Here is a 27,796-nt window from a genome sequence, read left to right on the forward strand (position 1 = left end):
TGAAGGCGAGCCCTTCTGTCCTCAAAATGTCTAGCAATCTTGTCACAGCAGGTCTTTGACAGTTCTAGCACCCCATCAGTCAGGCAGCTTTCCTGTTCAGTCAGCCTCACTCTGCCACTTCCACGCTAGCCAGCTGGACATCGCCTGGCCTGCTTCGATCCACATTAATTTTGAGGAAAACTAAGGAGCACAACGAGCGGCGCAGTGTCCGAGTGGACGCTCCCAAGAGATTGAGTCAATAGCCCTCCTCATCTCCCTGGTCCACAGTGAGGTAAGGAGCTCAACGGGATTGCTGACATTGGAAAATCCCCATCAGATTCCATAAGTCGTCCAGTTGGGGCGACCCAGGATGCTTTGGCACTGGAGGCAAAACAGGGTATTCTCAGGGCTCTGAGCTAAGGAGAGGCAAAATTAAGAAGATCCATACTTGAGAAGATCCATTTTGGGGCACTGAATTTTGACCTCACACAGGGCACCATAATAATAATAATAATAAACATTTTTATTTATACCCCGCCTTCCCAGTTCAAAAACCGGGCTCAGGGTGGCTAACAACAAAATTAAAACACAATTGTAAAAGCAGCATAAAATACAGTATAAAAACATGAATAACAATAAAATTCATAAAAGGGGAGAGAATGAAAATAAAAGATCAGGCTGAATTCAAATTAAAGGCCAGGCGAAATAGCTCTGCCTTACAGGCCCGATAGAAGGAGGTTAAATCCTGAAGGGCCCTAGTCTCATGGGACAGAGCATTCCACCAGGTCGGAGCCATCACTGAAAAGGCCCTGGCCCTGATGGATAATAGTATGACTTCCTTAGGGACCTCTAAACTATGGTTATTCATGGACCTTAAAGTTCTCTGCGGGGCATACCAGGAGAGGCGGTCCTGTAAATATGAGGGCCCTAAGCCACATTACAAAAGATTACCCAAGTCCCCCCCTGCCTTCTCCTCTACTGTGCACCTGCTGCCACCCACCCAATGCTGTGCCCCCACCTAGTAGCAGGTAGCAGCAGGTGGGTGCATGGTGGCAGGTGTCCATATTGCAGAGGAAGAGGCAGTGGTAGCCCACAAGTGTCTGCTGCCCCTCCCAGTTGTCCGAAGGCTGCTGCTCTGCCGTCCCTGCTGCCCCTCGCCCCAGCCCTGCGTCCAACACCATGCCTGAGAGATGCCTTCTTAAGCTCCATCAGGGAGGCTGCTCAGTGTGGACCATACAGCAATAGCACCTCCAACCTGTCCCATGGACCTAATGAGATGTCTTTTAGACCACAGTGCACTGGAAAAGGAAAAACGTCTGACCTTGGTTTAGAAGGGGTCCCTGACTCACTGCTGTCAAAATTTCTAATGTGAGTAACTGTCACTATAGCCATGCATTACGCTGAAATAAGCCCCATTAAATGCCATAGGGATTATTCCCAGTTAGGACTGGAGCTTGAATTGGTTAGTCTTAAAGGTGCTACACAGAACTTCAATAGACCTTACAACTCCCAGGAAGTAGGGTTCGGATTGCAGTTTATCCTGTAATTCTAAACCCATTTACTTGGGAGTAATCCTTTCCCTATTGACTTCAACGGACTTTACCTCTGAATAGAATCATGGTTAGGATTAAGCTGTTAGTTGTCAAATGCTCTTCTACCGCTGGTGACCTGTTTAAAAGGGAATCCTACAGGCTGGCAAAGCTTCTGTTTGTTATCTAGGGCTGAAACTGGATTAACTGTCCAATTCCTAGCGCAAAGCACAATTCCTAACAGGGGGGAGGTTTAATCCACTTGGAGACACTCACATGAAGGTTGTGCTTGTGTTTATTAAGGCTGCAGTAATAACAGCCGCTGCCCCCATGGGCTGGAGTGCGTTTATCCCACAGTTAAGTGCAAAGGCCTACCATATTTTTCGCTCTATAACACGCACCAGACCATAACACGCACGTAGTTTTTAGAGGAGGAAAACAAGAAAAAAAATATTCTAAACGAAATAGTGGATATATGATTTTTGTGGTTCATGCTGTGGCCACAGACATGTGATCTGACAATGAGTTTGGAGTAGCCCAATGCAAAAATCCTGAAGATCCATGTGGATCCATGCTTTGTAACCACAGAGGAGGGAAGGAAGGGCAACCATGGATCCGCTGCTCACGACTGCAGCAGATCCCCACCCGCAGGCATTCGCTCCATAACACGCACAGACATTTCCCCTTACTTTCTAGGAGGAAAAAAGTGAGTGTTATGGTGCAAAAAATACGGTACACATGTCTGCTTAGAAGTAAGCTTACTCCATGATAAGTCTGTAGGCTGCTTGAAACCTAACTTAGTTTCTTTTAAACGGTACTCTGGACTTATTTTAAATAATAAAAGGAATGCCACTCCTCCCTTCTTCAGCCAGCGCCCCCCACACCACAATGCAAGCTTCTCCAGTCTCCAGAATTAACTATTGCTTTCTGTTGCCCCCCCCCCCTCCAGCAGTAAGATAAAGCAAAACACCCACCCCTCTCAGCCAGATCCCTTTGCCATAACAAGACTCTTACAAGGGAACCAACACGCCCTGCATTTCCTAAGAAATGGCTGGCTCCTGAAGCATTGCAATTAATGGATGTAAAAGAGATTGGTGGCCTTTTCCTTCCAAATCATAGGAAGGACTTCGGATGGCAGCTTCACCGTTTCCTTCATTTGGCGCAGAGATTTTATTTTCCAGATAAAAAGGACCACGAACGTAGCCAGGACTTTTGTTGGGGGGGGGGCAGGCCTTTTGTTGTCAGGGAGAACCTCCGTTTGCTGTGCATTTTAATTTATTTTTATTGATGGGGGGGGTAGTTGCCCCTTCCTGTCCCCATTTGGCACTACGCCCACGAACGGGACTACGTTTTTGCACCTACAGAGAGACACCACTCCCCGAAACACAAAGGTAAAGGGACCCCTGACCATTAGGTCCAGTCGCGGACGACTCTGGGGTTGCGGCGCTCATCTCGCTTTATTGACCGAGGGAGCCGGCGTACAGCTTCCGGGTCATGTGGCCAGCGTGACTAAGCCGCTTCTGGCGGACCAGAGCAGTGCACGGAAATGCCTTTTACCTTTCCGCTGGAGTGGTACCTATTTATCTACTTGCACTTTGATGTGCTTTCGAACTGCTAGGTTGGCAGGAGCAGGGACCGAGCAACGGGAGCTCACCCTGTAGGGGGGATGAAAAAGGAAAAGTGCCCCCCTTTTTCTCCTTCTCTGTCTTTCTCCTTCTTGCTACCTTCTGTGGGTGGTAGAGGCACAGGATTCCACCTTCTATTTATTCTTTTTGCATATTTTGGGTAGCTGTTTTGGTTTGTTTTTTGCTTAGATTAGTCTTCTATATATTACTGAATTATGAAAAATGTCCATAAAAATCTTACATCGAACTGAAAAGCCCGTGTTTCTCCCTCCGACCACCCCAGGGGAGTTCAAGCCTCGTGGCTGCGGCAAAAAAAACCCGGGTTTCTGAACCCGAACCAAAACTGCCATAAGACACGCGCTGCCGGCTCTTTGCCCCTCTGGCGGCGCGGAACGGCCAGCTCCGAATGGAACCGGAAATCGCGGCGCTCAGGAGAGCGTCCAGGGCCTTTGCCTCTTTAAGCGTCCAGGGCCTTTGCCTCTTTAAGCTCGGAAGGCGCCGAGCCGCTGGGCATGCGCAGGAGGCCGCGCATGCGCCTTGGGGTCCCAGCGGGCGCTGAGGGGAAGGCCGAGTCCGCCGGGTATGTCGGCGGTGTCCAAGGCGGTTCTGGCGGCCTCCGTCGCGGTCTCGGTCGCCGTCGTGGCGGGCGTCCACCTCCAGCAGAGCCGGGTCAGGGAGGTAGGCCTCTCCTCCCCCCCCCCTCAGGTGGGAGCATCGGGGGAGGGGCGGATTCGGCGGCAGAAAGAGCCCTTGACTTTCCGGGGCCCCCCCATGCCGGGGGCTGCTGCATTATTATTAGGGTGAATGCATGGGACCCTGTTGCCGAGTAGGGCCTGAACGGTGTGCGTGTAAACCAACGGGCAAGATGGCTGTGGGAGGGGCACAGGCGGCGGCCACGCCCCCTCCCCCAAATTTACACCGGCTCAGTGCTTTTTTTTCCTTAAAAAAAAGTATATTTATTTATTTACTCTCATTTTGACTCAAGAAAATCACCATTGTGTAGTTCAAATCGGGGGAAATAAATACAGTAAATTGACAAAAGTACAAAGAACATGCATCATTACCTCATACAGTGGTACCTCGGGTTACATACGCTTCAGGTTACAGACTCCACTAACCCAGAAATAGTACCTTGGGTTAAGAACTTTGCTTCAGGATGAGAACAGAAATCGTGCTCTGGCGGCATGGCAGCAGCAGGAGGCCCCATTAGCTAAAGTGGTGCTTCAAGTTAAGAACAGTTTCAGGTTAAGAATGGACCTCCGGAACGAATTAAGTTCTTAACCCACGCTATTACACAGCTGACAGCTCACAGTAATTTTCCTACTCATATTGAAATGCTGCCCCTCAATGAGGCCAAACTTCCATCAGTAAAACTCCACACAGTCACATTCTACACTGCTTCACACATTAAACGCCCGCTTCCGTCTGAGACTCAGGAAATGAGGCCACCGGTGGGGGTAGCAACAGATTCACTGCACTAGAGAAGAAACTAAAAATTTAATATTTTTAGTTTATTCTCCTGTTAGATTGGCAAAATGGGGGTATGCTTACCCCTGCGTCTCCCCAGAAAAAAAAAGCACTGCATGGGTTCAGTATATACACACACATCACAACGAACCCAGAAGGGACCCCGAAATGTTGTAAAAATGTTACAGGGTACAGGGTGTCTGCGGTCTTTTCCAGTGAGTTTTCAATCGCAATTTCACCAATGTGTGTGGTGCCTCAGAAACCATGCTGCTTTCCCTAGAAAAAGAGGTGCCATAACTCACCATGAACACCTCCCTCCTTCTCTTAGCATGGCAGTGGCACCCACTTGACAAAAAGCCCTGCTCCAAATGTAACCCCCACAAATGGGAGATTGGGGGGGGGGGCTGCCTGGACTGCCAAGTAGTCATGAGAATATTCCCTGGATTTATGTCCAAAAGCCTGGAGGGATAGAAGTAGGAAATTCTCCTATATAGCCAGATGTTTTTTACACACACACACATATACACTTGCTATGAAGCCATTTCATATGTTTCTTTTCAAAAAGGTGTATAGGAGCTCGAGAGAAAAGGAAGCAAAAATGAACATTTGACACTTTGCATAGGAGGAGAAATTGCATCTGCTGTTGCTGCCCTTTCCCCCAATTCAACCATTCCTTCTTCCATGTTATCTTTGCACTTTGTAACATAAATTTCCCCCAGCATTTTATGCCCCAGTGTTTCATATAGCCACAGAAGGCCTCTTATTATTGGTTTGTGATATAGCGATCTTCAGGTAATGACCCTTTATGATTTGCAGATGGCTTAGTCCTGTATTGGAATAAGGATGTATACTTCCTATGGTTAGCAAAACCTTTGAAGTTACTTTCGCAGCAGTATGATTGCTTTGTAAGATTCACAGTTGGCTTTAATTTCCTATAGCAGTACCTTTACACTTTCTCAGGTTTTTGAAAAGTAGATTATTAAAAGATATATAGCATAATATGATGAGATGTCTCTTTCAGAGGCTACGTGAAGGAGTGCTGAGAGACTTTGAGAGGCAGCATCGTAAGCAAGAAAACCTTCGCCTTTTGGAGCAACAGATTGCCTTGACTGAGCAACTTGAAATGGAAAGAAGCAAAACGCTCAAGGGAAAAGAATCCTCACAGTAAGGGCCAGGAAGAGTTGGGATCTCCCTTTTCATTTCAGTTATTTAAATGTCTTCGTTCTTGTTGGAACAGTCTTTGTTTTGCTGGGCTTCTTGCATAATAAAAGTGACTGTCAATTCACAATGGATACTAATGTGTACATGAGCGAGATGATGAGCCGTCATGATGATGAAGCCACAAGGACATCGCCTTCAGAAGGGCTGGAAGAAGGAGAAGTGGAAGGAGAAACTCTTCTCATAGTAGAGTCTGAAGATCAGGCATCTGTGGATTTGAGTCATGATCAGAGTGGAGACTCTATAAATAGTGATGAAGGGGACACATCCTGGACAGAAGAGATGTCTTATTACTGTGAAAGATGTCAGAAATGGATACCAGCAAGTAAGGCTTCCTAATTATTGATTATTTTAAATAATAAAAATGTGTCATTTGTTTTGCCCTTCTGACCTCAAGGCCTTGGTCAGGAAGACCTACAAGATTGTGACTCTTGCTGAGCTGGGCCTTCAGGAAGCAGATCCGACGAAAGGCAATTGAAAGCACATCCTTCCCAAGGCACAAACCTAGCAAAAGGTTTTTCCACATGACTTGTAGTCCACAATCATGAATGAGTAGCAGACCTCAGAAGCTTCCTGGGCCTCCTGCTTGCTGGTAAATGAGCTATGCCCCTTTCAGAAGAAAGAATGGGTGGGTGTCCCATTCCCCTTTTTAAAACATGGGGAGGATTTCCCGAAGAACCCCATAGACAGGAAGGCAGAGGACCCACAAACTCTCAGCCTTAGCCATCAGAGCCTCTATGGCAGCTTCCTTCATGGCGAGTGTATGCCTCCTCTAAGCTCAGCCCCTTCTGCTGGATGTTGCCCATAGCACCACCCATCAGCACTAGGGACTATGAAAAGAAGTTAAAGCCTGTGCCTACACAGAGATGCAACTGCATATGCTCTTCAGTTTTCAGGTCTAGCAGGGTCCACTGGCATGTGAACTTCAAGGCCAAGGCTAGCCTCTCCAGTGATCCCTTTAGAAGGGGCTAGACTAGCCTCTTGGGGAATGGCTGGATGGCGTTCGCAAGAACTACATAAAAGCTATAGATAAGATTTTTTTTCTGTTTGAGGGGGAAAAATTGCATGCACAATTCTTAAGATTTCAAAAGGAATTGCACTTCTGATACATATATATGTGATACAGTCATACCTCTGGTTGCGAACATGATCCGTGCTGGAGGCACGTTCGCAGCCCGCAGCATTCGCAGCCTGAAGCACCGCATCTGCGCACGCGTGTAACGTGATTCTGCACATGTGCGTGATGTCATTTTGTGCTTTTGCGCATGCGCGAGCGCTGAAACCCAGAAGTAACCCGTTCCGGTACTTCTGGGTTCGGCGCGGTCCGCAACCCGAAAACGCGTAACCCGCAGCGTTCGTAACTCGAGGTATGAGAGGTATGACTGTATCTCCAAAATAGAGACAGGTGTGCCCACCAATTGATGTTACATGGATTTCTGTAAGCAGTGATTAACAAAGCAAAACGCAGAGTGGATGAATGCTGTTGGGATGAAGCCCATTTGTGCTATTTTGGACCTTGCTCGTAATGTGTTTGTGTGTAGGCCCCATTTGTTGGGAAAGAAGGCCTAAGGTTTTGTTTGTTTGTTTACAGATCAGGTGCGAGAACAGATCACCTATCTCAAAGGTGATAATTTTTTCAGATTTACTTGCTCTGATTGCTCAGAAGATGGGAAGGAACAGTTTGAACGGCTGAGGCTAACTTGGCAGCAGGTAAGTAATAAGCAGACCCTTAGTAATTGCACCCAAACTGGATTTCACATTTCTGTGTATTACAATATGGTGCAAGGGGGAGGGGTTGTTAGCAAGCTTCTAAGTGTGAATCTAAGGTTTTATATTTGCTTACCCTTACATGACTATTTTGGAGTCTAAAAAACTCATTGCAAAAAGCCAGATTAATTTTTTTTAATTTGAGAGTTCTTTATTTGTTATGTAAACACAGAAAGGAAATTATCTTTTGGCATGGATTGTTAAAATAATTGTTCCAAATTTAATCAGCTGTGCTGCCTTTTTGGCATTGCAGTACACAACTGAGAAACATGGACAGTGCTCATAGAGTAGCCTTGACCCTCCAAAAAATCAGGAAGTTAGCAAGGTAGATAATACAACTTGTGCTGGTCCAACATCTCCTCTAGTACTCTGGTGGATAGACAGGGAACCACATTGACAGTAATGTGGACTGTGTGAAACTCAATGTGTTATATGTGCAGAGGGCCTTCTTGGTAGTGGCACCTTCCCTGTGGAATGCCCTCCCTTCAGATGCCAAGTAGATAAATAATTACACAACTTTAGAGAACATCTGAAGGCAGCCCTGTATTGGGAGACTTTAACACTTGGTGATTTATGTTTTCAGATATGTTGTAAGCTGCCCAGAAAGGCTGGGGTAGTAGTAGTAGTAGTAGTAATAATAATAATAATAATAATAATAATAATAATAATAATAATAATAATAATATCTTATGACTAGCCAAGGAATGATTCACAGCTCTGTAAATTGTTTCACGTATAGGAGGCCTGGTTTCCTAGCTGTGTCAACATAGCAATATTTTATCTGGTGCTGAAGCTGGTACACTTTACAGTCACCATGTTGGCTACTGGGAAGCAGTGTTTTTAACAATAGACATACTGTAACAGACATTACTTCCTCTACAGTCACCCCTAAGTTACATTTCCAAGGCTGCTTTGATTTCTACATGTGAATCAATTTGCAAATGTTTGAAACAACCTTAAGCCATGTACAGGGGTACCCTTATCAATAACCTAGATATTATGTATACCATGATATCACTTTAAGTAAGAGATAACATTTAGCAATAGCACCAGACTCACCCCAGTGTCCAAGGCAACACCACAAATACAGTGTGCTGAGGATATACCCGCATAAGCGATATTGACGGAGAAATGCCTTTTTGATATTGCTGTACCTCACCACACACAAATCGCAACCCCCACAAACAAGTATATATATATGTTTCAAAAATTTGAGTGCACTTACTTTTGTAGTCTAAACCACTGAGCCTAGGGCTTGCTGATCGGAAGGTCGGCGGTTCGAATCCCTGCGACGGAGTGCGCTCCCGTTTCTTGGTCCCAGCTCCTGCCAACCTAGCAGTTCGAAAGCACATCAAAGTGCAAGTAGATAAAGAGGTACCACTCTGGCGGGAAGTTATACTGCTTTTCCATGCGCTTCTCTGGTTTCGCCAGAAGCGGCTTAGTCATGCTGGCCACATGACCCGGAAAAACTGCGGACAAACGTCAGCTCCTGTGGCCAGTAAAGTGAGATGAGCGCTGCACCCCAGAGTCGTTCGCGACTGGACTTAACTGTCAAGGGTCCTTCCCCCCGCCTTTTTTTACTAAAAGCATAGTAGATGTACATAGAAGAGTACATTCTAAACATCTTTGCATTCGGAAGCTGAAATTCCATTAAATATAACATGCACACGCATACAACAATTCTTTCAAGAGAATGACATACAGAGAAGGAAGCATAGATAGTTCCAGTATTGCACATGTGTGGGGAGAAACCCCAGGAAACTAGTTCAAGTCCAACAGTGCCTCTGTAAGGGGAAGAAGCCTTTTTCTTGGGCTCCCTGCTCCTATTCCAACACTCTCTCAACTAGACAGTGGCCTGAAGACTACCGTATTTTTCGCCCTATAGGATGCACTTTTTCCCCTCCAAAAATGAAGGGGAAATCTGTGTGCATCCTATGAGGCGAATACAGGCTTTCGCTGAAGCTTGGAGAGCAAGAGGGGTCAGTGCGCACCGACCCCTCTCGCTCTCCAGGCTTCAGGAAGCTATCCGCAAGCCTGGGGAGCCCGTGGGAGTTCCCGCAGGGCTCCCCAGGCTGCGGATAGCATCCTGCTGCCCGGCGCGCGGGGCGCCCTGAAGTCGAGCGCCGCGCGCGCCGGGAAGACATCGGCCAGCCCCACAAGCTCGGGGGACAGCAGGGAGGCGCAGCGCCGCCATCCCGCTGTTCCTCAAACTGGTTTTGGGGGGCAAATAAAGGAAAAAAATTCCCTTTATTTCCCCCCCAAAAAACTAGGTGCGTCCTATGGGACGAAAAATACGGTACTTATGCTACTCTTGGGCGATGTCTTCAGTTAAATTAGATATTATACTAGGTAAACTGTGGGAGATACTTTGCAGTTTGGCCAGACTGCTGCAGTGCCAAGGGACAAGTTCCCTTCACTCCTTGCTGACAGATGACATACCATAATGAAATAGAGAAAGTTCCACTTACATAGTGGCTTACTTGGACAAATTACATGTAGTCAGTTGACTGACATGCTAATCCCATTCCCTAAATTGCCTCCTGAAGATACCTGATATAAATTGCAAGTAGGACTACTACCCCACAATATAGAAGTAAAACTACAGTGGTGCCCTGCAAGACGAATGCCTCGCAAGACGGAAAACCCGCAAGACGAAAGGGTTTTCCGTTTGCAGAGGCGCTTCGCAAGACGAATTTCCCTATGGGGTTGCTTCGCAAGACGAAAATTGACGAAAAATTTTGATATTTTTTTTTCCGCTCCAAAACCCCTTTTTCTGAAGTGCTAAGCTGCTAAAAGCATTTTAGCAGCAAAACCGCTAATCCCTTAAGCCTTAAAAAGCCGTTTTTAGCCCTTAAATTGTCAATAGCGCTAATCCGTCAATGGGCTTGCTTCGCAAGACGAAAAAACCGCAAGACGAAAAGACTCGCGGAACGGATTCTTTTCATCTTGCGAGGCACCACTGTATTAACTGTGTTTTATTTGTGAATATTGGAGTCAAGGGAATGGTGTTGGCTAATCTAATCAGTTATAAAATTTCAAAATTTCTTTAATAAATAAATTTCTCAGTTATCCTTCTCCAAGCTGTAAATTGCCTAACAAGGTTTATGCTCCAATTCCTTCTTAAAGCATACTGCTTGGTTAAATATGTGTTTTAACCAAGTCTGTCATCAGATTAACTACATTGCAAGAGTGTATTTTTAAGTTTCATTGATTTGTTACTTTGTTCCAAAAATATTCTCATCTAAATAAAGCAAGACCTTAAATTGCATTGACATAGCAACATTACAAAAGTTCTTTAATGCATCATTGTTTTTTTATTCATCATGATATAACTTTTTCTGCTACTTCCAATTCAATAGGAAATGCAATCTGAGTTTTTGCCAATTAGTAATTGCTGTAGTGAGTACTTGCAGAAAGATATTTAAAAATATAAATACTATCAAATGGTACAGATTAAAAAAATGTGAGATTTTCCCTTATTAGGGTATCTTCAAGTATGCCCATTGCTACAAATCTTCCTTAAACTCTTCCATGAGTTCCCATAGTAGTTAGGACTATAGTAGTATCAAATTTCTAAGTATTTAATTAGAAAGTCCCTCAATGGAATCAGATACTGTACCCTGTTGTCTTTCCCTTTGTAGTTCTATCCAAGTTGAAGCCCAACCATTCAGGCCTTGTGAAAATCAATTTGTATCTGGAAATTGCATTGAATTCTTTAAAACAAATTTAGGAGTTTCCCAGATGACTTCATCCACATACCAGTTAGTTTTAAATTGCTCTTGTCTGATCTTAGCTCCTTGTATTTACATTTGCATTTTTATTGCCCCAGCTAGGGTAATAAAGGACACATTTGTCGTGTTCCTTTTTAAGGATAAAACATATCTGAACATTTGTTAACTGAAATAGATGCATTTAGGATAATCTTAATCCAGGCAGATTAATCCCCCCTCAAAACCCTATATTATCTAAGAGTTGATTATTTTATATAACCCCGTTAGGAGAAGAGAATCATTTTATCCCAGAAACAAACCTTTCTTACCTATTGTAAATGAGAGGTTCCTATTTGTGTTTCAGGTTGTTATGCTGGCAATGTACAATCTATCCTTGGAAGGAACTGGCCGCCAAGGCTACTTCAGGTGGAAGGAAGACATTTGTTCTTTCATTGAAAAACACTGGAATTTTCTACTAGGAAACCGGTAATGCCATTATGTTGTCTTGAAACTGAAGGTAAAGAACAAAATGTCCACATATAATTAAAATGTAGGAAAACATTTTTTTTCTCCTGTTGTTGTTTAGTCGTTTAGTCGTGTCCGACTCTTCGTGACCCCATGGACCAGAGCACGCCAGGCACTCCTGTCTTCCACTGCCTCCCGCAGTTTGGTCAAACTCATGCTGGTAGCTTTGAGACCACTGTCCCACCATCTCGTCCTCTGTCGTCCCCTTCTCCTTGTGCCCTCCATCTTTCCCAACATCAGGGTCTTTTTCAGGGAGTCTTCTCTTCTCAAGAGGTGGCCAAAGTATTGGAGCCTCAGCTTCAGGATCTGTCCTTCCAGTGAGCACTCAGGGCTGATTTCCTTCAGAATGGAGAGGTTTGATCTTCTTGCAGTCCATGGGACTCTCCAGAGTCTCCTCCAGCACCATAATTCAAAAGCATCAATTCTTTGGTGATCAGCCTTCTTTATGGTCCAGCTCTCACTTCCATACATCACTACTGGGAAAACCATAGCTTTTACTATACGGACCTTTGTTGGCAAGGTGTTGTCTCTACTTTTTAAGATGCTGTCTAGGTTGGTTATTGTTTTTTTCTTCTTTCTTTTTTTCTCCTAGTTGAGAGTAAAAGAGAGAAGGTATCCATAGTGGGTGAAGGTCAATAGCTAGTTCACTTCTGTATAGTTCTGCATAGTATGACTTCCCCTAGCTTGTCTCCCTCCAGTTGGTTTCTGCAAGCAGCGAAGGCCAAAATATACGGCCATTTTATTTCAAAGTTTATTCTGGTCTTTCAAAATAGTACAAGATTGCACCATGTGGAGAGTGTCTCTTAACATCTCCTAGCCCTCATTTGTAGTTTGTCCTAAGATTTTGAGAATCCAGAATAAAATTTGAAATAATGCGTATACATTTCAGCTCTAGTTGATGGCAGAAATTGATTCCCGCTTCCAGTCCTTGCTTTTGTGCTCATCCCATTAATTTCACTTAAGATCTGAAGAGGAACTAGCAATCTGCTGCCAATGTAGTAAACAGAGCTCTCTTTCAGAGACATTTTTCTCTGTCTTTGATCTAGGAAGAAGACTTCTACTTGGTGGAGCACTGTTGCTGGTTGTCTTTCTGTGGGGAGTCCTTTGTATTTCCGTTCAGGGGCTCAAGAGTTTGGAGAACCAGGATGGTGGAAACTTGTCCACAATAGGCCCCCTACAATGAAGCCGGAAGGAGAGAAGCTTTCTGCATCTGCCCTAAAAACAAAAGGTAATAATTTGTAAACTGCATGTCATTTGCACATTTAAGGATGCAGTAGTCTTAAAACTGGTGGTTTTTGCAGGGTGGCGGTACGTGAGGAGAGAGAGTGGGTTTGCACTCTTCTGTACTATTGACATTATGGATTTCAATCAAAATAAAAACAATAAATTTCAAATGTAGAAATTTGTGAAGGGTACGCCATCATGCAGACATCCTCAGTTTTTAAAGACCCGTGAACTTTCTGCAAAGGGTAGGTATTGTATAGGTATAGCTCTTGCCCCTTGTACATCCCATTACAGTGGTGCCCCGCAAGACGAATGCCTCGCAAGATGGAAAACCCGCTAGACGAAAGGGTTTTCCGTTTTGGAGGTGCTTCGCAGGATGAATTTGCTATGGGCTTGCTTCGCAAGACGAAAATGTCTTGCGATTCCTGGGGGTTTTTTTTCCGCTCCTCACCCCCTTTTTCTAAGGCACTAAGCTGCTAATAGCCTTTTAGCAGCTAATCCGCTAATCCCTTAAGCCTTTAATAGCCGCTAAACCGCTAATAGCGCTAATCCGCTAATGGGCTTGTTTCGCAAGAAGAAAAAACCACTAGACGAGACTCACGGAACGGATTCTTTTCGCCTTGGGAGGCACCACTGTATATGTTTCTTGGTTGCTGCTTCTTCCTCTCAGCCACTCTTGTTTTCATCCCCTATCCACTCCCAAGCTCACCACCTATTCAGCCTCTCTATTCACCAATTTCTTCCCCAGCTTCTTTTACCACTTTGCAGTTCTCCTTTTCACTCCTTCTTGGCTCTCTTCTTCCTCTTAAAAATTTGGTGGAAAACGTTCAATGTATGTGACAAAAACATATTGCATTCCCACATTCTGTTACATGCAGTCTGGAATTAAAGAATGTTAGCACCTGCTTGTCACCTTTTCCTGTATCAGGAAAGGTATATTTTTATTGTCTTTAAGAAGTTGTTTATGTTGGATACCTTCTGTAGAAATAGATGTTGCCTCTGTTTTGGAGTAATAATAATAATTTAAACCCGCCCATCTGGCTGGGTTTCCCCAGCCACTCTGGGTGGCTTCCAGCAAAATATTAAAATACAACAATTCATCAAATATTAAAAGCTTTCCTAAAGTTCTGAAATTGGTGTTCTCTCTGCATGTCGGAACAAACACACTACTTGTTCTCTGGCAGGTTCAAAACCATCATTAGACCCTATCATTACAGTGGAGGGACTTAGAAAGAGAGTGAGCCGCAACCCAGTAGAGTCTGCCATGGAGCTGAAGGAGAAGAGATCTCGCACTCAGGAAGCCAAGGACATCAGGAGAGCTCAGAAGGAGGCAGCTGCCTTCCTGGACAGAAGCACATCCTCCACGCCAGTCAAATTCATCAGTCGGAGCCGGCGTCCGGACATTATACTGGAGAAGGGGGAAGTGGTTGACTTTTCTTCCCTGAGCTCCTCTGATCGAACTCCTTTGACAAGCCCATCTCCATCTCCTTCTCCAGATTTCTCGGCTCCCGGAACACCAGCATCTCACTCAGCTACACCGAGCCTGCTCTCAGAAGCAGACCTTATTCCAGATATCATGCCACCCCAGGCCCTGTTTCATGGTAAAAGCTACTTTAACATTTCCTTGTCTAGTAACCTCTATTGGATCTCATTTCCACAACCATTTCTTGACCATAGTTCTGTTGCTGGTGGTATTTAACATCTACCAGGAACTGTGATACTTATTCTCAATAATTATATTCACTAACGTACCAAGGAAAATGTTTTCTAATGTGAAAAATATTCAAGCACTTATCAGTAATATTATTCCTTGTCTAGTATTACCGTATTTTTCGCCCCATAGGACGCACCGGCCCATAGGACGCACCAAGTTTTTTGGGGGGGAAATAAAGAAAAACATTTTTATTCCCCCCCCCCCCAGGCGCTTGTGGGGCTGGCAGCCGAGAGAAGTGCTCTTCTCCCCGCCGCCCGCCTGCAGACCAGGTCCGGGGACAGTGGGAAGACATGCTGCGCCTCCCAGCTGTCCCCGGAGCTTGCAGGGCTGGCGGCGGGGAGAAGCACGCGTCTCCCCGCCGTCAGCCTCCAAACCACATCAGGAGACAGCGGGATGGTGGCGTTCCGCCTCCCCGCTGTCCCCTGACCTTGTGGGGCTGGCGCTGGGGCTCTCCTGAAGCCTGGAGAGCGAGAGGGGTCGGTGCGCACCGACCCCTCTCGCTCTCCAGGCTTCAGCGAAAGCCTGCATTCGCCCCATAGGACGCACACACATTTCCCCTTCATTTTTGGAGGGGGGAAAGTGCGTCCTATAGGGCGAAAAATACGGTAATTCATATAGCAAATTGTGTACCCAGCCAGTGCTTCTGACAATCACATATATGCCATCTGTGTTGCTAGATACTTGCTGGAATGTTAACCTTCTCCGATGTACTCTTCTGGTAGCATATACATAGGCAAAAAAGAAGAAAATGCTGCAAGTGCTATTTCCTTAATAGTATGTGTACGTGGTCTTGTATAAAGGGCATTATCATAGTACTTTCATGCGAAAAAGTTGAATTAACTTATTTTCTCAACTGTACCAAAACCAACAAACAAAACTAGCAATAACACTAGAACATAGAAAAATGCCTTTTTTGTTTGCTGCTGTTTTGGTTTTGGTTGCCCTTCTAGGTTGCTAGTTCTGCGGATTCCACCCTCTCCCCCTCCCAGTCAATACAGTTGTGTTTTAACTTTCCTGATGCTTTATTATTGCTTATTAAAATTTATGTTGCCTTTCCTTCAAACAGCTAATTTCAGGAGAGCTGAAAATTATGCTGAAAATATTTCACATCTGACAACCAATGCGCCCCTTGGGTTTCAGATACTACATGGGTAGACAAGTCTAAAAAGCCCGGGACGCAAATTTTCACAATCCTCTAGCGCAGCCTTTCTCAACCTGTGGGTCCCCAGATGTTGTTGAACTACAACTCCCATCACCCCTAGCTAGCAAGGCCAGAGCTCAGGGATGATGGGAGTTGTTGTCCAACAACATCTGGGGACCCACAGGTTGAGAACCGCTGCTCTAGTCTAGCACAGTGATGGCCAAACTTGGCCCTCCAGCTGTTTTGGGACAACAATTCCCATCATCCCTGACCACTGGTCCTGTTAGCTAGGGATCATGGGAGTTGTAGTCCCAAAACAGCTGGAGGGCCAAGTTTGGCCATCACTGCTCTAGCGGCTATGGTGGCTCATTTACCAGAAGCGCTGTATTTAGCATTAATTCTGGGAGTATATACTTGATTTTGACCAAACCAAGCCTCCTGATATATATTTTGCTGTAATGGAACCTCATAGTAAGTCTAATAGGGATGTGGGTGTTTCTGTGGTCTAAACCACTGAGCCTCTTGGGCTTGCCGATTGGAAGGTCGGCGGTTCGAATCCCCACAACAGAGTGAGCTCCTGTTGTTCTGTTCCAGCTCCTGCCAACCTAGCAGTTCAAAAGCACGCCAGTGCAAGTAGATAAAGAGGTACCACTGTGGCGGGAAGATAAACAGTGTTTCCATGCACTCTGGCACTCCTCATGGTGTCCCGTTGCACCAGAAGCAGTTTAGTTCTGCTGACCACATTACCCGGAAAGCTGTCTGTGGACAAACACCGGCTTCCTCGGCCTGAAAGTGAGATGAGCGCCACAACCCCATAGTCGCCTTTGAGTGGACTTAACTGTCCAGCGGTCTTTTATCTTTACCTTTTAGTAAGTCTAGAATTTCATTCTGACCAACTTGCCACAGTCTTTATATACATCCATTGAGTTATTGTTCCTGGCTATTCTATCAGTATACTTTTAGATACATTTGTGCTACAGAAAGGCCTGTCTTTTCTGCTGTCAAACTTTTGTGGTCCATCTTCCTGCCTGAATTAACCACCCTATTCAGAGCCACACTGGATATACTAAAGTGGCCTGATTTTCATAAATCAAAACCTCTTTAACTAGCAAATGTGGAGAATATTACTTTGGAAAGGTCAGTCTCAACTGAATATTAATGGGGAATGGCTGTGTACCCTTTCAAAGCCACAGTCTCCTAGGAAGAACACACAGTTGTATTCTGGATTCAGGTAGGTAGCCATGTTGGCCTGATGCAGTCGAAATAAATAAAAAATTGTCCAGTAGCACCTTAAGGTAAAGGTACCCCTGCCCGTACGGGCCAGTCTTGACAGACTCTAGGGTTGTGCGCCCATCTCACTCAGAGGCCGTGGGCCAGCGCTGTCCGAAGACACTTCCAGGTCATGTGGCCAGCGTGACATCGCTGCTCTGGCGAGCCAGAGCCGCACACGGAAACGCCGTTTACCTTCCCGCTAGTAAGCAGTCCCTATTTATCTACTTGCACCCGGGAGTGCTTTCGAACTGCTAGGTTGGCAGATGCTGGGACTGAACAACGGGAGCGCACCTCGCCGCGGGGATTCGAACTGCCGACCTTTCGATCGGCAAGCCCTAGGTGCTGAGGCTTTTACCCACAGCGCCACCCGCGTCCCTAGCAGTAGCACCTTAGAGACCAACTAAGTTTGTTCTGGGTATAAGCTTTTGTGTGCATGCACACTTCTTCAGATAAGTTGTATTCGTTACACTGTCACAAAGTTTATGGACTATTTTGTTTTGTTTATAGATGATGAAGAGATGGAGGGTGATGGGGTTATAGATCCGGGAATAGAGTATATCCCACCCCCAAGTGGTCCAGCAGGAATGATCCGAAAGAAGGTGAAGACCCCAGAGCAGATTAAGCAAGAGATGGAGAGCGAGGAAGAAAAAGCAGAGAGACTTGAACGTGACACTGAAAACTCTGATAATACTCGCACATCCCTTCAGGACCAGGGTCGAGACAAGAGGAGGATGCAGTTGGAACATAAGAATGCTAAGTTTGGCATGCCCAAGTATGCGCCTGTTAGCATCTATGAAGAGAAGCTTCTCTTGAGGAACTTGGAGAGTTGCCCAAATGCTGCAGCCATGACCCCCGAAGCTCAGAGACTGCGGCGCAAGCTGATAATCCGGCAGGCCAAGCGTGAGAGAGGCCTGCCCCTCTTTGACTTGGACAGTATTGTGAATGCAGCCCTTCTCCTGGTTGATCGGATTTATGGACCCAAGGAAGGAATTGCTCCCTGTCCCCCAGCAAATTACGCAATGTACAGAACTACCAGCCAGGATTTCAGAATCTTGGATCGATACCAGGTTAATGTTTCCAATTCAACTGTTTTTTCGATAGCTTCCATACTCTGGATGGGGATAGTGGGACACAACCTGCTAGCCCATACGCCACACGTCTAGCCACCCTTTCTTAGGTCATTATCTGTCAATCACTGCCCATGATCACAACCATTGTGAAATTTCTTTTAATGGAATGGGGCAATGTATTCCTTGGCACTGGCTACTCAATCCCTTCTCTTTTCCAGAGAGTGAGTGAGTGCTTTGCTGTTTTTATGGAAGTTATATGTGGCAATTTTCATTTACTTTATATCCATTCCTTCTAGGCTTACTTAGGTGATGCTTTTATGTCCAGAAGGACCAAGGAAGTGTTTTCAAGGGCAACAAAAGAGCCTGCCACCACAAAGCCTAGTAGGGCGTGGCAGTATCTGGCTCTCATCATTGTGATATACCAGCAGTTAAATTCCCCAATATGCTGATATACCACAGTGTCTGGTATATCGCCCAGCCCAAGCCGCCATACCGCTCCAACTTGTGTGAGTCAGAGGGGCATCGGGACTTCCTTAAACTGATTAGCTGGAGGATGAGAAGCCTTCTGCTTCTCAGCTGTGCAAGCCCTCATACTGCTCTGGCTCAGGTGAGACGGAGGGACGGGGTGGGGGCCTTTCTCAAAGGTGCAGACAGGCAGGTAAGCAGAGCTTGAGAAGGTGTTCACCTTCAGGTGTTCACTTTCAGGCTCCATCTGCCTGCCTGCCTGCACCTTTGCCGTGTGTAGGCAATTTGAGCTGGCACAATGTATTGCCAGCTCAAAATGTCTGAAGCTGGTATCGCAATCTGAATGCCATCTCGGTTTCAGACAATGTATTAATATATCACCCGGCTCTAAAGCCTAGATATGTGTTTATTCTTCTTCTTCAGCTTTAAAGGACCTTAGGAATTCTATAAATCCATAAAGCTCTAAGGAGCCCTCTAGTGAGGGATCTGTAGTTACACTCTTGGCTCGATGGAGATCATCCAGAAACACCTCTGCTTGTTTCTCTACTGCTGTAGGCATCTGGGGCATTCTGTGACTCCTCGGTTCAATAGCTAACATTGTCCAAATCCTGGGAATGACATTTTATCTGTATATGCTTGGGTGTTAATGTACGCACTCATTTATAATTTACTGCTACAGAAGTTAATGGTTAACTGGAAACCAAGTTATGTTTTTATTGAGCATATTATGGGTGGAATTCAACATTGTGCTAGCAAAGGTTCCACCTGCGCAAGCATTTCAGCTTGCCACAAAAATATCCCACCTCTCCTCCCCCTGCATGCTTCACTGATGGTTCTGCTGATCTCCCTAGAGCCACTCCCGGTGGAGTACAGGATCAGGTTTAAGGTGCTGGTTTTAACCTTCAAAGCCCTATACGGCCTAGGACCCTCGTACCTACGGGACCGCCTCTCCTGGTATGCCCCACAGAGGAACTTACGGTCTTCAAATAAAAACATCTTGAAGGTCCCAGGCCACAGAGAGGTTAGGCTGGCCTCAACTAGACCCAGGGCTTTTTCGGCTGCGGCTCCAACCTGGTGGAACACTCTGTCACAAGAGACTAGGGCCCTGCGGGACTTGACATCTTTCCGCAGGGCCTGCAAGACAGAGCTTTTCCACCAGACCTTTGGTCAGGGTGCAGCCTGACTCCCTCCTTTGGCAATCTTTACAAGACTTTAGTTTATGGTTGCCATCAATTTTGATTTTAATTAATTTTTATAATGTTTTTATAATGTTGCACTATTTTAGTGTTGTTAGCCGCCCTGAGCCCGGCTTCAGCTGGGGAGGGTGGGATATAAATAAAAATTATTATTATTATTATTATTATTATTATTATTATTATTATTATTTCAAGGAGGTGGGGAGAAGAGGTAGGGAAAGCCCTGCTGCACAAGCTGAAGTCCTTGCTTAGAGATTCTGCTTATGGGCTTGTAAAGTGAATCCCTCCTTGTGCCCTGAAACTGGGTGAGGGAGGCTTCTTCCACTGAAAGAAGACGAGTCACAAAGACATTTGCATAGCTCTGCCCTTGAAGGAAAAGGGGCAGGGAGCAAACAACTCCCGGGTAACCTCCATCCATTAAAGAGATTACAGTGTCACAGTAACTTCATTTTTAAGACCAGTAAACTAATGCTGTTTGAATTCCTAAGAGGGACTAGGTAATCTCAACGTCTTGCAGATAGGGTAACTTAGGTTGTGTTCAATGTGTAGTGCAAAGATTTCTCTTTGCCCAATGGAACATTCTTCTCCTCTCCTCTCTGTGTGACCCCTAAACCTGTTCTGGGTCCCCCCCCCCCCGCTCTGGTACACATTTGGGGATCGCATGTGGGGAGAAAAGGGAGGGAATCCCATTGTGCTAGTGCAGCTTTCTGGCTGAATACTGTCCATTCTCCTTTTTCAAAACTGGACTTGACAGTAGTAACAGCCACCTTGTGGTTGGTGCAAATTACCATTTATAAAATAGCCAGTGGTACACTAGTTAACTTGCCATCGGCATTTTTTTTACCAAGTTGCAAGGATCAGTTGCAGATATTATTTGTATTCTATCAGCGATAGCTCTCTTGTTTATGTTCATTCTAGGCTCATTTCCTTGTTTTTTGGCTTTGCTTTACAGACTAAGCTGTCTGCTGTGAAGGGGTTTCGACAAATGCCAACAAAATTTCTGTGCCGACTCGTAGGCTCAGAAGATGCTTTGACTGACCACAGCATTATCAGTCCCTACACTTCCCGGGTTTTGAAACCCTACATCAGGTACAGATCACAGAGCTGTTTTCACTCACAAGCAGATGGCTCTTTCTTCTTTTCCCCTCCAGATTTGTTCTCTTTCTGGTCAATTGTTGAACACTCAACTCTTAGGGCCATGACTTTAGGCTGAAATATATGTTTTAAAAGTTTGTAAAGACAGTCTGTTAAGTCTGCTCTGTTAAATAGATCACTGTTATCCCCATATTACAGATGGAGAATTGAAATTGGCAGAGGTGATTTTGCCACCAAGTAAGTCCATAGTCCATAGGGACGCGGGTGGCGCTGTGGGTTAAACCACAGAGCCTAGGACTTGCTGATCAGAAGGTCAGTGGTTCGAATCCCCGCGACGGGGTGAGCTCCCGTTGCTCGGTCCCAGCTCCTGCCAACCTAGCAGTTCAAAAGCACATCAAAGTGCAAGTAGATAAATAGGTAGGTAAACGGCGTTTCCATGCGCTGCTCTGGTTCACCAGAAGCGGCTTAGTCATGCTGGCCACATGACCCGGAAGCTGTCTGCAGACAAATGCCGGCTCCCTCGGCCAATAGAGTGAGATGAGCGCCGCAACCCCAGAGTCGGTCATGACTGGACCTAATGTTCAGGGGTCCCTTTACCTTTATCTTTAAGTCCATAGTCCTGGGAAGATGTATGGGTTCTCAGTGTAGGTGGCCTTGCAGGGCAGATACTCAACTGCCCCCTTTGTGTTTTATACCAAAAGCATGGAAACATGAAGTATTGCTTGCTCATCTTTCCTGTTTTGGTGGTATTTCATAAGATGCAAAAAAGTCATGCTAGGAGGATCGTTTTTCTCTGCAGCCCAGAGTCTATTCTTCCTGTGAGTATGCTAGAGTTGGGACAGAAACAAATACATTTATCAAATGTACAGGAGCACAGCATGCACAACTTTAGAAATTTTGTCTAGGTAGTGGAATACTCTCCACAAAAAGGAAGGTTTAATAACAAAGTAAAATAAAAGGCAATTTACAGCTTAATGAATTAATATGGAGCACCTTAAGGACTGAACAGATAGCAAAAGATTTTCATCAATGGGGTCCCTGAATTGCTGTGAAATAGATGATATGGTTACCTTTTTGGTAGTTTGGTGGGTGGACATGGTCCCAGATTGAAATATTTAGTGCATGGACAGAAAAGGGAAGGTGCCCTCTCCAAGTCCAGACACATGTTTTCCAGCATGGTATCACAATGAGACTTGAGAGACATCTGGAGAATGGTGCACCCTTGAACTTAAACATGGCTGTTCTTCAACTTGTGACTGGCTTTGACAATTAGACCCCAGCAACAGCAAATCTCTCCTGTTCTCTATGCACCATAAAGGTAAAGGTAAAGGTACCCCTGCCCGTATGGGCCAGTCTTGACAGACTCTAGGGTTGTGCGCCCATCTCACTCAAGAGGCCGGGGGCCAGCGCTGTCCGAAGACACTTTCGGGTCACGTGGCCAGCGTGACAAGCTGCATCTGGCGAGCCAGAGCTGCACACGGAAACGCCGTTTACCTTCCCGCTAGTAAGCGGTCCCTATTTATCTACTTGCACCCGGGAGTGCTTTCGAACTGCTAGGTTGGCAGGCGCTGGGACTGAACAACGGGAGCGCACCCCGCCGCAGGGATTCGAACCACCGACCTTTCGATCGGCAAGCCCTAGAGGCGCTGAGGCTTTTACCCACAGCGCCACCCGCTTCCCTGTGCACCATACCCATGTCTTAATTTCAGGCCCGACTGAGTCTGACTGCTGTTATACTCTGAAAATAACAAATATTGCTGTTGTGTCCCCTCCAGGCGTGATTATGAAACCAAGCCTCCAAAACTAAGGTTGCTGAATGAGATTCGTGCCCATTCGCACAAGAATGATCCCAGCTGGACTGCTGAGCCAGAGGCACCCATTGATTATTGCTATGTGCGCCCTAATCACATCCCCACTATTAACTCAATGTGCCATGAGTTCTTTTGGCCAGGTAAGATTTACTAGGTGGTCAAGGGAAATAATGGGGCGACTACTCATTCCATTCTGGTAGATATACTTTGGCTCTCTAAAGCTGCCACTGCTTCTCTTTTCCCTTCCCTAAGAGAATTTCAGCTGCCTCCCACAAGGCATCCTGAGAAGACGGAAGAAGGATGGGTGGGACAGTTGGAAAAGAAACATAGTGGGTAGTAAAAAGCTATGAAGCTGCTTTTCTTGAAAAGGAAAAGAAAGGGTTTTGGGACGTTGATGAATGAATTTGTGCCTAATGTGTACTTAGCCTGGTGCCATCCTTTATCTGGGTTGAGGGGCTCGGCAAAAATACTTTTATTCTCACAGAATTTTGGCCCTTAATTTGGAGGCTACTTAGGTATGTTTGTGATGTCTTTTTGGTGGAGTGGGTTGAGTTGGCTATATATATTATGACTGAACATTGTGGGTTCAGAACATTGCACTATGTTGCTTACAGTCACTCTTGTGGAATAAAAAGAAATGTAATACTAATATTAATAAAATCCTGCGTGCATGTATCAGTGCATTTTCTATTGGCTGATGTGACCTGTTCCTAATAGAACAAGCACCTGTTTTTCTGATTGGTTCCCAATGGAATTTCATAACCTTATAAAACAGTTTTTAATTCTCTCTCATGACTGAATAAATGTAGCTTTTGAAAGTATATGTGGAAAAGTTGAATAACCTGCAGACATTTACTGTGATCTTCGGGTGTAATCCTGCGGACACTTACTTCTGGTCAAAGACCCATTGAATTCAGTGGGACGTACCTCCAAGTAAGCATGCATTTTGGGATTGAACTACTGTGTCATTTTATTCATATAATTATAATATCTAACAGTATATTATTCCTTTAACATGGAAATGTCCTTAACATTTCGTGGTAGGATTATTTACTACCAGTCCCGTAATTAGATTTTGAGTCCTTTAGGATGTTCTTTTTCTTTTTTTAAAAAAAAGCCTTAAATAGATATTTTATATAATGTTCCTTTTCCATCAACAATCTGTGATCATTTGTGGTGTGCTTTTCTCTCCCACAGGAATCGACCTCTCAGAATGCTTGCAATATCCAGACTTCAGTGTTGTTGTCCTTTACAAAAAGGTCATTGTTGCGTTTGGTTTTATGGTACCAGATGTTAAGTACAATGAAGCGTACATCTCTTTTCTGTTTGTTCACCCTGAATGGAGAAGATCAGGAATTGCAACCTTTATGATCTATCATCTTATTCAGGTAGTTTTATGATTTATTATCTTGAAAAGTATGATCTGTACCTTTTACTTCAAATACAAGTGCAAACAGGGCAGGTTGACTCAAGAAGATTTATATCCCTTTGATGACCTACTCGTCGTTCAGTTGTCACATCTATGTTGTGCAGATCAGTGGTGTAGCGTAGCATGGGGGGGGGGCTGCAGGGGCAATTGCCCCGGGTGCAAAATTCTTAAGGGCGCAGCCCATGTTATACCAATGGGCTGCAGTGGTCCCGAAGGAGCTGCAAAACGATGAGGGGGCTCCCTTCTCTAGCCTGGCAATGGGTGCGGCATGAACTTTTCCTGGGTGGTTGGGTGGGCTGTGAGTGGGGAGTGGGTAGCTGGCCAGGCCTTCTTGTGCCAGGGCAGAACCCCCTCTTCCTCCCTGCCCCCTTTGGTTCCACGGGTTCGTCTCCTTAGCTTGCAGGTGTTGTGCACAACACGCTTATGCCATGGCTGGTGCCGACAGTGTGCATGCTGGGTCGCTGCTGTGCTGCGCGGTCCCCTCATCTCCCTTCTGCCCTGGGGCCACCACAGAGCCCCCAGCCCAGCCCTTGTATGGGAGCAGGCAGCTGTAGGCACGGCAGGTGCCGTTGGAGTGCCTGGTGTGAATGAAGAGGCAACCATGCGAGCCTCGGCTGGCAGCATGCTGGCTCCTTGGCTGGACTGGCAGAGCTTTCTGTGGGTGTGCTACGAGCAGCTGAAGCAGCTGGTGCAGGGTGAGCTGTGGTGCAAGAGGGGCTCTGGTTGTGAGGTTGGAGTCCACGTCCAGCACCTCCCAGGAGAGCTCAGGGGGGAGGACCCAGGATGACGTGCTAGCCCCCTTCCCCATGGTGATTCTGCCACTCCTTTTGCGCCTGGGCTCAGGCAACCCACATTACGCCACTGGTGCAGATTCATCAAGGACGGGAGAACACCCTTGTAAAATTGGTGGCTTACATTTGGGATTCAGGTACCGATGCCTAGTCGGTCCAATAGCAGTACAACCCTAAATTCCCAAAGGCAGTTTTGGCCAGCCCAGAGCAAACTATCTACTTTTTTATGTGTTGTCTTGAGTTCTGTAGCTTTCATGTCCAGATTGAATGACTCAACAAGCTCCTCATCACAAAACCTGTTAGTTCATTGACCAAATTGACAGTGGGATTTGCTGCCAAGGAGTGTGGTGGAGTCTCCTTCTTTGGAGGTCTTTAAGCAGAGGCTTGACAACCATATGTCAGGAGTGCTCTGATGGTGTTTCCTGCTTGGCAGGGGGTTGGACTCGATGGCCCTTGTGGTCTCTTCCAACTCTATGATTCTATGAAATTTATTATCTGCTGGGGCTAATCGTTTTACCCTGTTTGCAAGTAATGAGATACTTCCACTTTCCACCACTCTTCCAGCTCTTCTTTCTGGTACCTTTCTTAATTTTTTCATTGACATTAAGGCTACGTCAGTGCTGCTGTAACTTTGCATCTTCTGAAGGTTGCTACTTCTTGTAGTTTACCAGTTTTAAATACTGAATGACTGAGGTCCTTATCAAGCAGAATTGAAGGACAGTCAAACTTGGAAGCTATCAATTCTGAAAATGTAGTATCCTGAATTCAGTTCCCCAAGAGAAACTGGTATTAGATGTAACCTGAACTTTACTGTATCATCTGTTATCCATCTATGTATATTAATGCATGATACTTCTGTCTGCTTTTAGTATCCCTTCCTCCTTGAAAGTTGTCTTCCTTTGACTGCACAGTGCTCCCATAATTAGTTATCTCCTCATTTCCTTCCTCACATATAATACAACTCTTTTTTTCTTTTCACAGACTTGTATGGGCAAAGATGCAACCCTTCATGTATCTGCAAGTAATTCTGCAATGCTGCTGTACCAGAAGTTTGGATTTAAAACTGAGGAGTACATTTTAGATTTCTATGACAAGTACTACCCTTTGGACAGTAAGGAATGCAAACATGCGTTCTTTCTGAGGTTGCGGCGATGATACTGCAAGGGAAATCTGGTCACTACAATAAAATACGGTTTAGCGCTTTTACTGAGGTGCTTTGTTGCCTTTATTACTATTAAGTTATTTGTCTGTGGTCTTTACTGAGATTAGTATACAGTGGTGCCCCGCAAGACGAATGCCTTGCAAGACGGAAAACCCACTAGACAAAAGGGTTTTCCGTTTTGGAGGTGCTTCGCAGGACGAATTTGCTATGGGCTTGCTTTGCAAGACGAAAATGTATTGCGATTCCTGGGGTTTTTTTTCCGTTCCCCACCCCCTTTTTCTAAGGCACTAAGCTGCTAATAGCCTTTTAGCAGCTAATCCGCTAATCCCTTAAGCCTTTAATAGCTGCTAAACCGCTAATAGCGCTAATCCGCTAATGGGCTTGCTTCGCAAGACGAAAAAACCGCTAGACGAAGAGACTCACGGAACGGATTCTTTTCGTCTTGCGAGGCACCACTGTGTGTGTGTGTGGATATATATATATATATATATATATTGCAATAGAGTCTGTCTGGCCAAGACAGAAATACAGAAACTCCTTCCTTTTTCTGTAAGGATGGAATTGGTCATCCTATTCTTCATGAAGAACCCTTTTGACAAACCAGTTGATGATTCCCAACAAGTTCTCATACTGAACGAAGATACAAATGTTCACACTATTCTTTGCAGAAAGCAATAAAATGTTTGATTCAGTCTCTCTAGACATGACATTTATTAGGTGGAAAAATCTAACCCAGGCTTCCTCAACCTGTCCCTCCAGTTTTGTTTTTGGCCTACAACTCCCATGATCCCTAGCTAGCAGCACCAGTGGTCAGGGATGATGGGAATTGTAGTCTCAAAACATCTGGAGGGCTGATGTTGAGGAAGCCTGATCTAACCTGTCAAAATTCAGATTGGATATATACATAATAAAAAGGCTGTGTGCAAATTCTTAGGGACTCACATAATGCCATGAAATTTATAGGATCCCTAATGTAGTTATTCAATACTAATAAAGTGTTATGAGGTGTGCAGTTAGCACATGTGGCCCTGTCACCCCTTTTGAGGATATTTTGGCAATGAGACCTGAACGTGCTCCACACGTTAACACTCCAAGAGTTAACAAGGACAACCAAGAGAAATCAAATGCAATTTTATTGTATCAAAAAGAGAATTAGCATACATGCTACAGATGCTAAACAGGTATGTTGCAGGTATGTATCCAATTATTATATTGATATAGTCCATTATCAGGGATTTGTCTAGTACAATGTTAATTCTCATTTGCATTTCCTCCTGGAAGTAAGTAGGTTAGGCCTGCCTTTGGCCATTCACATCTGCAGTCATCCATAAGTCTGATGATGTTCAGGTGAGCAAGGCATGCTGGCATCCAATATATTCAAGGTGACCTCAGTCTGATGTCATGGTTTGTTGGTTTAATCATGCTACTTAGGGATTTTGTCTATTGTGGTGTTTTGTTAGAAACTTTATTTTTCCAAAGGCAAGGCAAAATGACTTGCAACCAACCCCCCCCCCCGCCCGGCACATTGATACATTAAAAGCAATCGGGGGGGAAACAGTGGCGTAGCGTGGGGGGTGCAGGGGGGGCGGCCGCAACGGGCGCAACA

At 45.3% G+C, this 27,796-nt stretch overlaps 1 protein-coding gene across 2 annotated transcripts; it reads left to right on the forward strand.

Annotated features, from left to right (window-relative positions):
• The first annotated feature begins 5,621 nt into the window (after positions 1-5,621).
• On the forward strand, positions 5,622-26,234 carry KAT14 (lysine acetyltransferase 14). 2 transcript variants are annotated; one of them, XM_083448667.1, is made up of 10 exons: positions 5,622-6,143; positions 7,410-7,528; positions 11,660-11,781; positions 12,867-13,048; positions 14,229-14,645; positions 17,679-18,238; positions 20,855-20,991; positions 22,773-22,948; positions 24,006-24,196; positions 26,010-26,234. In XM_083448667.1, exons 1-10 carry the CDS (start codon positions 5,888-5,890, stop codon positions 26,181-26,183), a joined length of 2,334 nt encoding a protein of 777 aa, XP_083304793.1. In that variant the 5' UTR covers positions 5,622-5,887; the 3' UTR covers positions 26,184-26,234. The 2 variants fall into 2 exon arrangements, with proteins under 2 accessions (XP_083304793.1, XP_083304794.1); XM_083448668.1 differs by lacking the exon at positions 14,229-14,645.
• Positions 26,235-27,796: the final 1,562 nt, after the last annotated feature.

This window comes from Podarcis tiliguerta, assembly GCF_965153285.1.
Source record: "Podarcis tiliguerta genome assembly, chromosome: 7".
Taxonomy (NCBI): domain Eukaryota; kingdom Metazoa; phylum Chordata; class Lepidosauria; order Squamata; family Lacertidae; genus Podarcis; species Podarcis tiliguerta.

Coding starts and splice junctions, on each gene's coding strand:
- KAT14 (XM_083448667.1), top strand. CDS start 5,888: ATGGATACTAATGTGTACATGAGCGAGATGATGAGCCGTCATGATGAT. Junction 18,239..20,854: donor GAATCTTGGATCGATACCAG/GTTAATGTTTCC, acceptor TTTGCTTTACAG/ACTAAGCTGTCTGCTGTGAA. Junction 22,949..24,005: donor CCATGAGTTCTTTTGGCCAG/GTAAGATTTACT, acceptor TCTCTCCCACAG/GAATCGACCTCTCAGAATGC.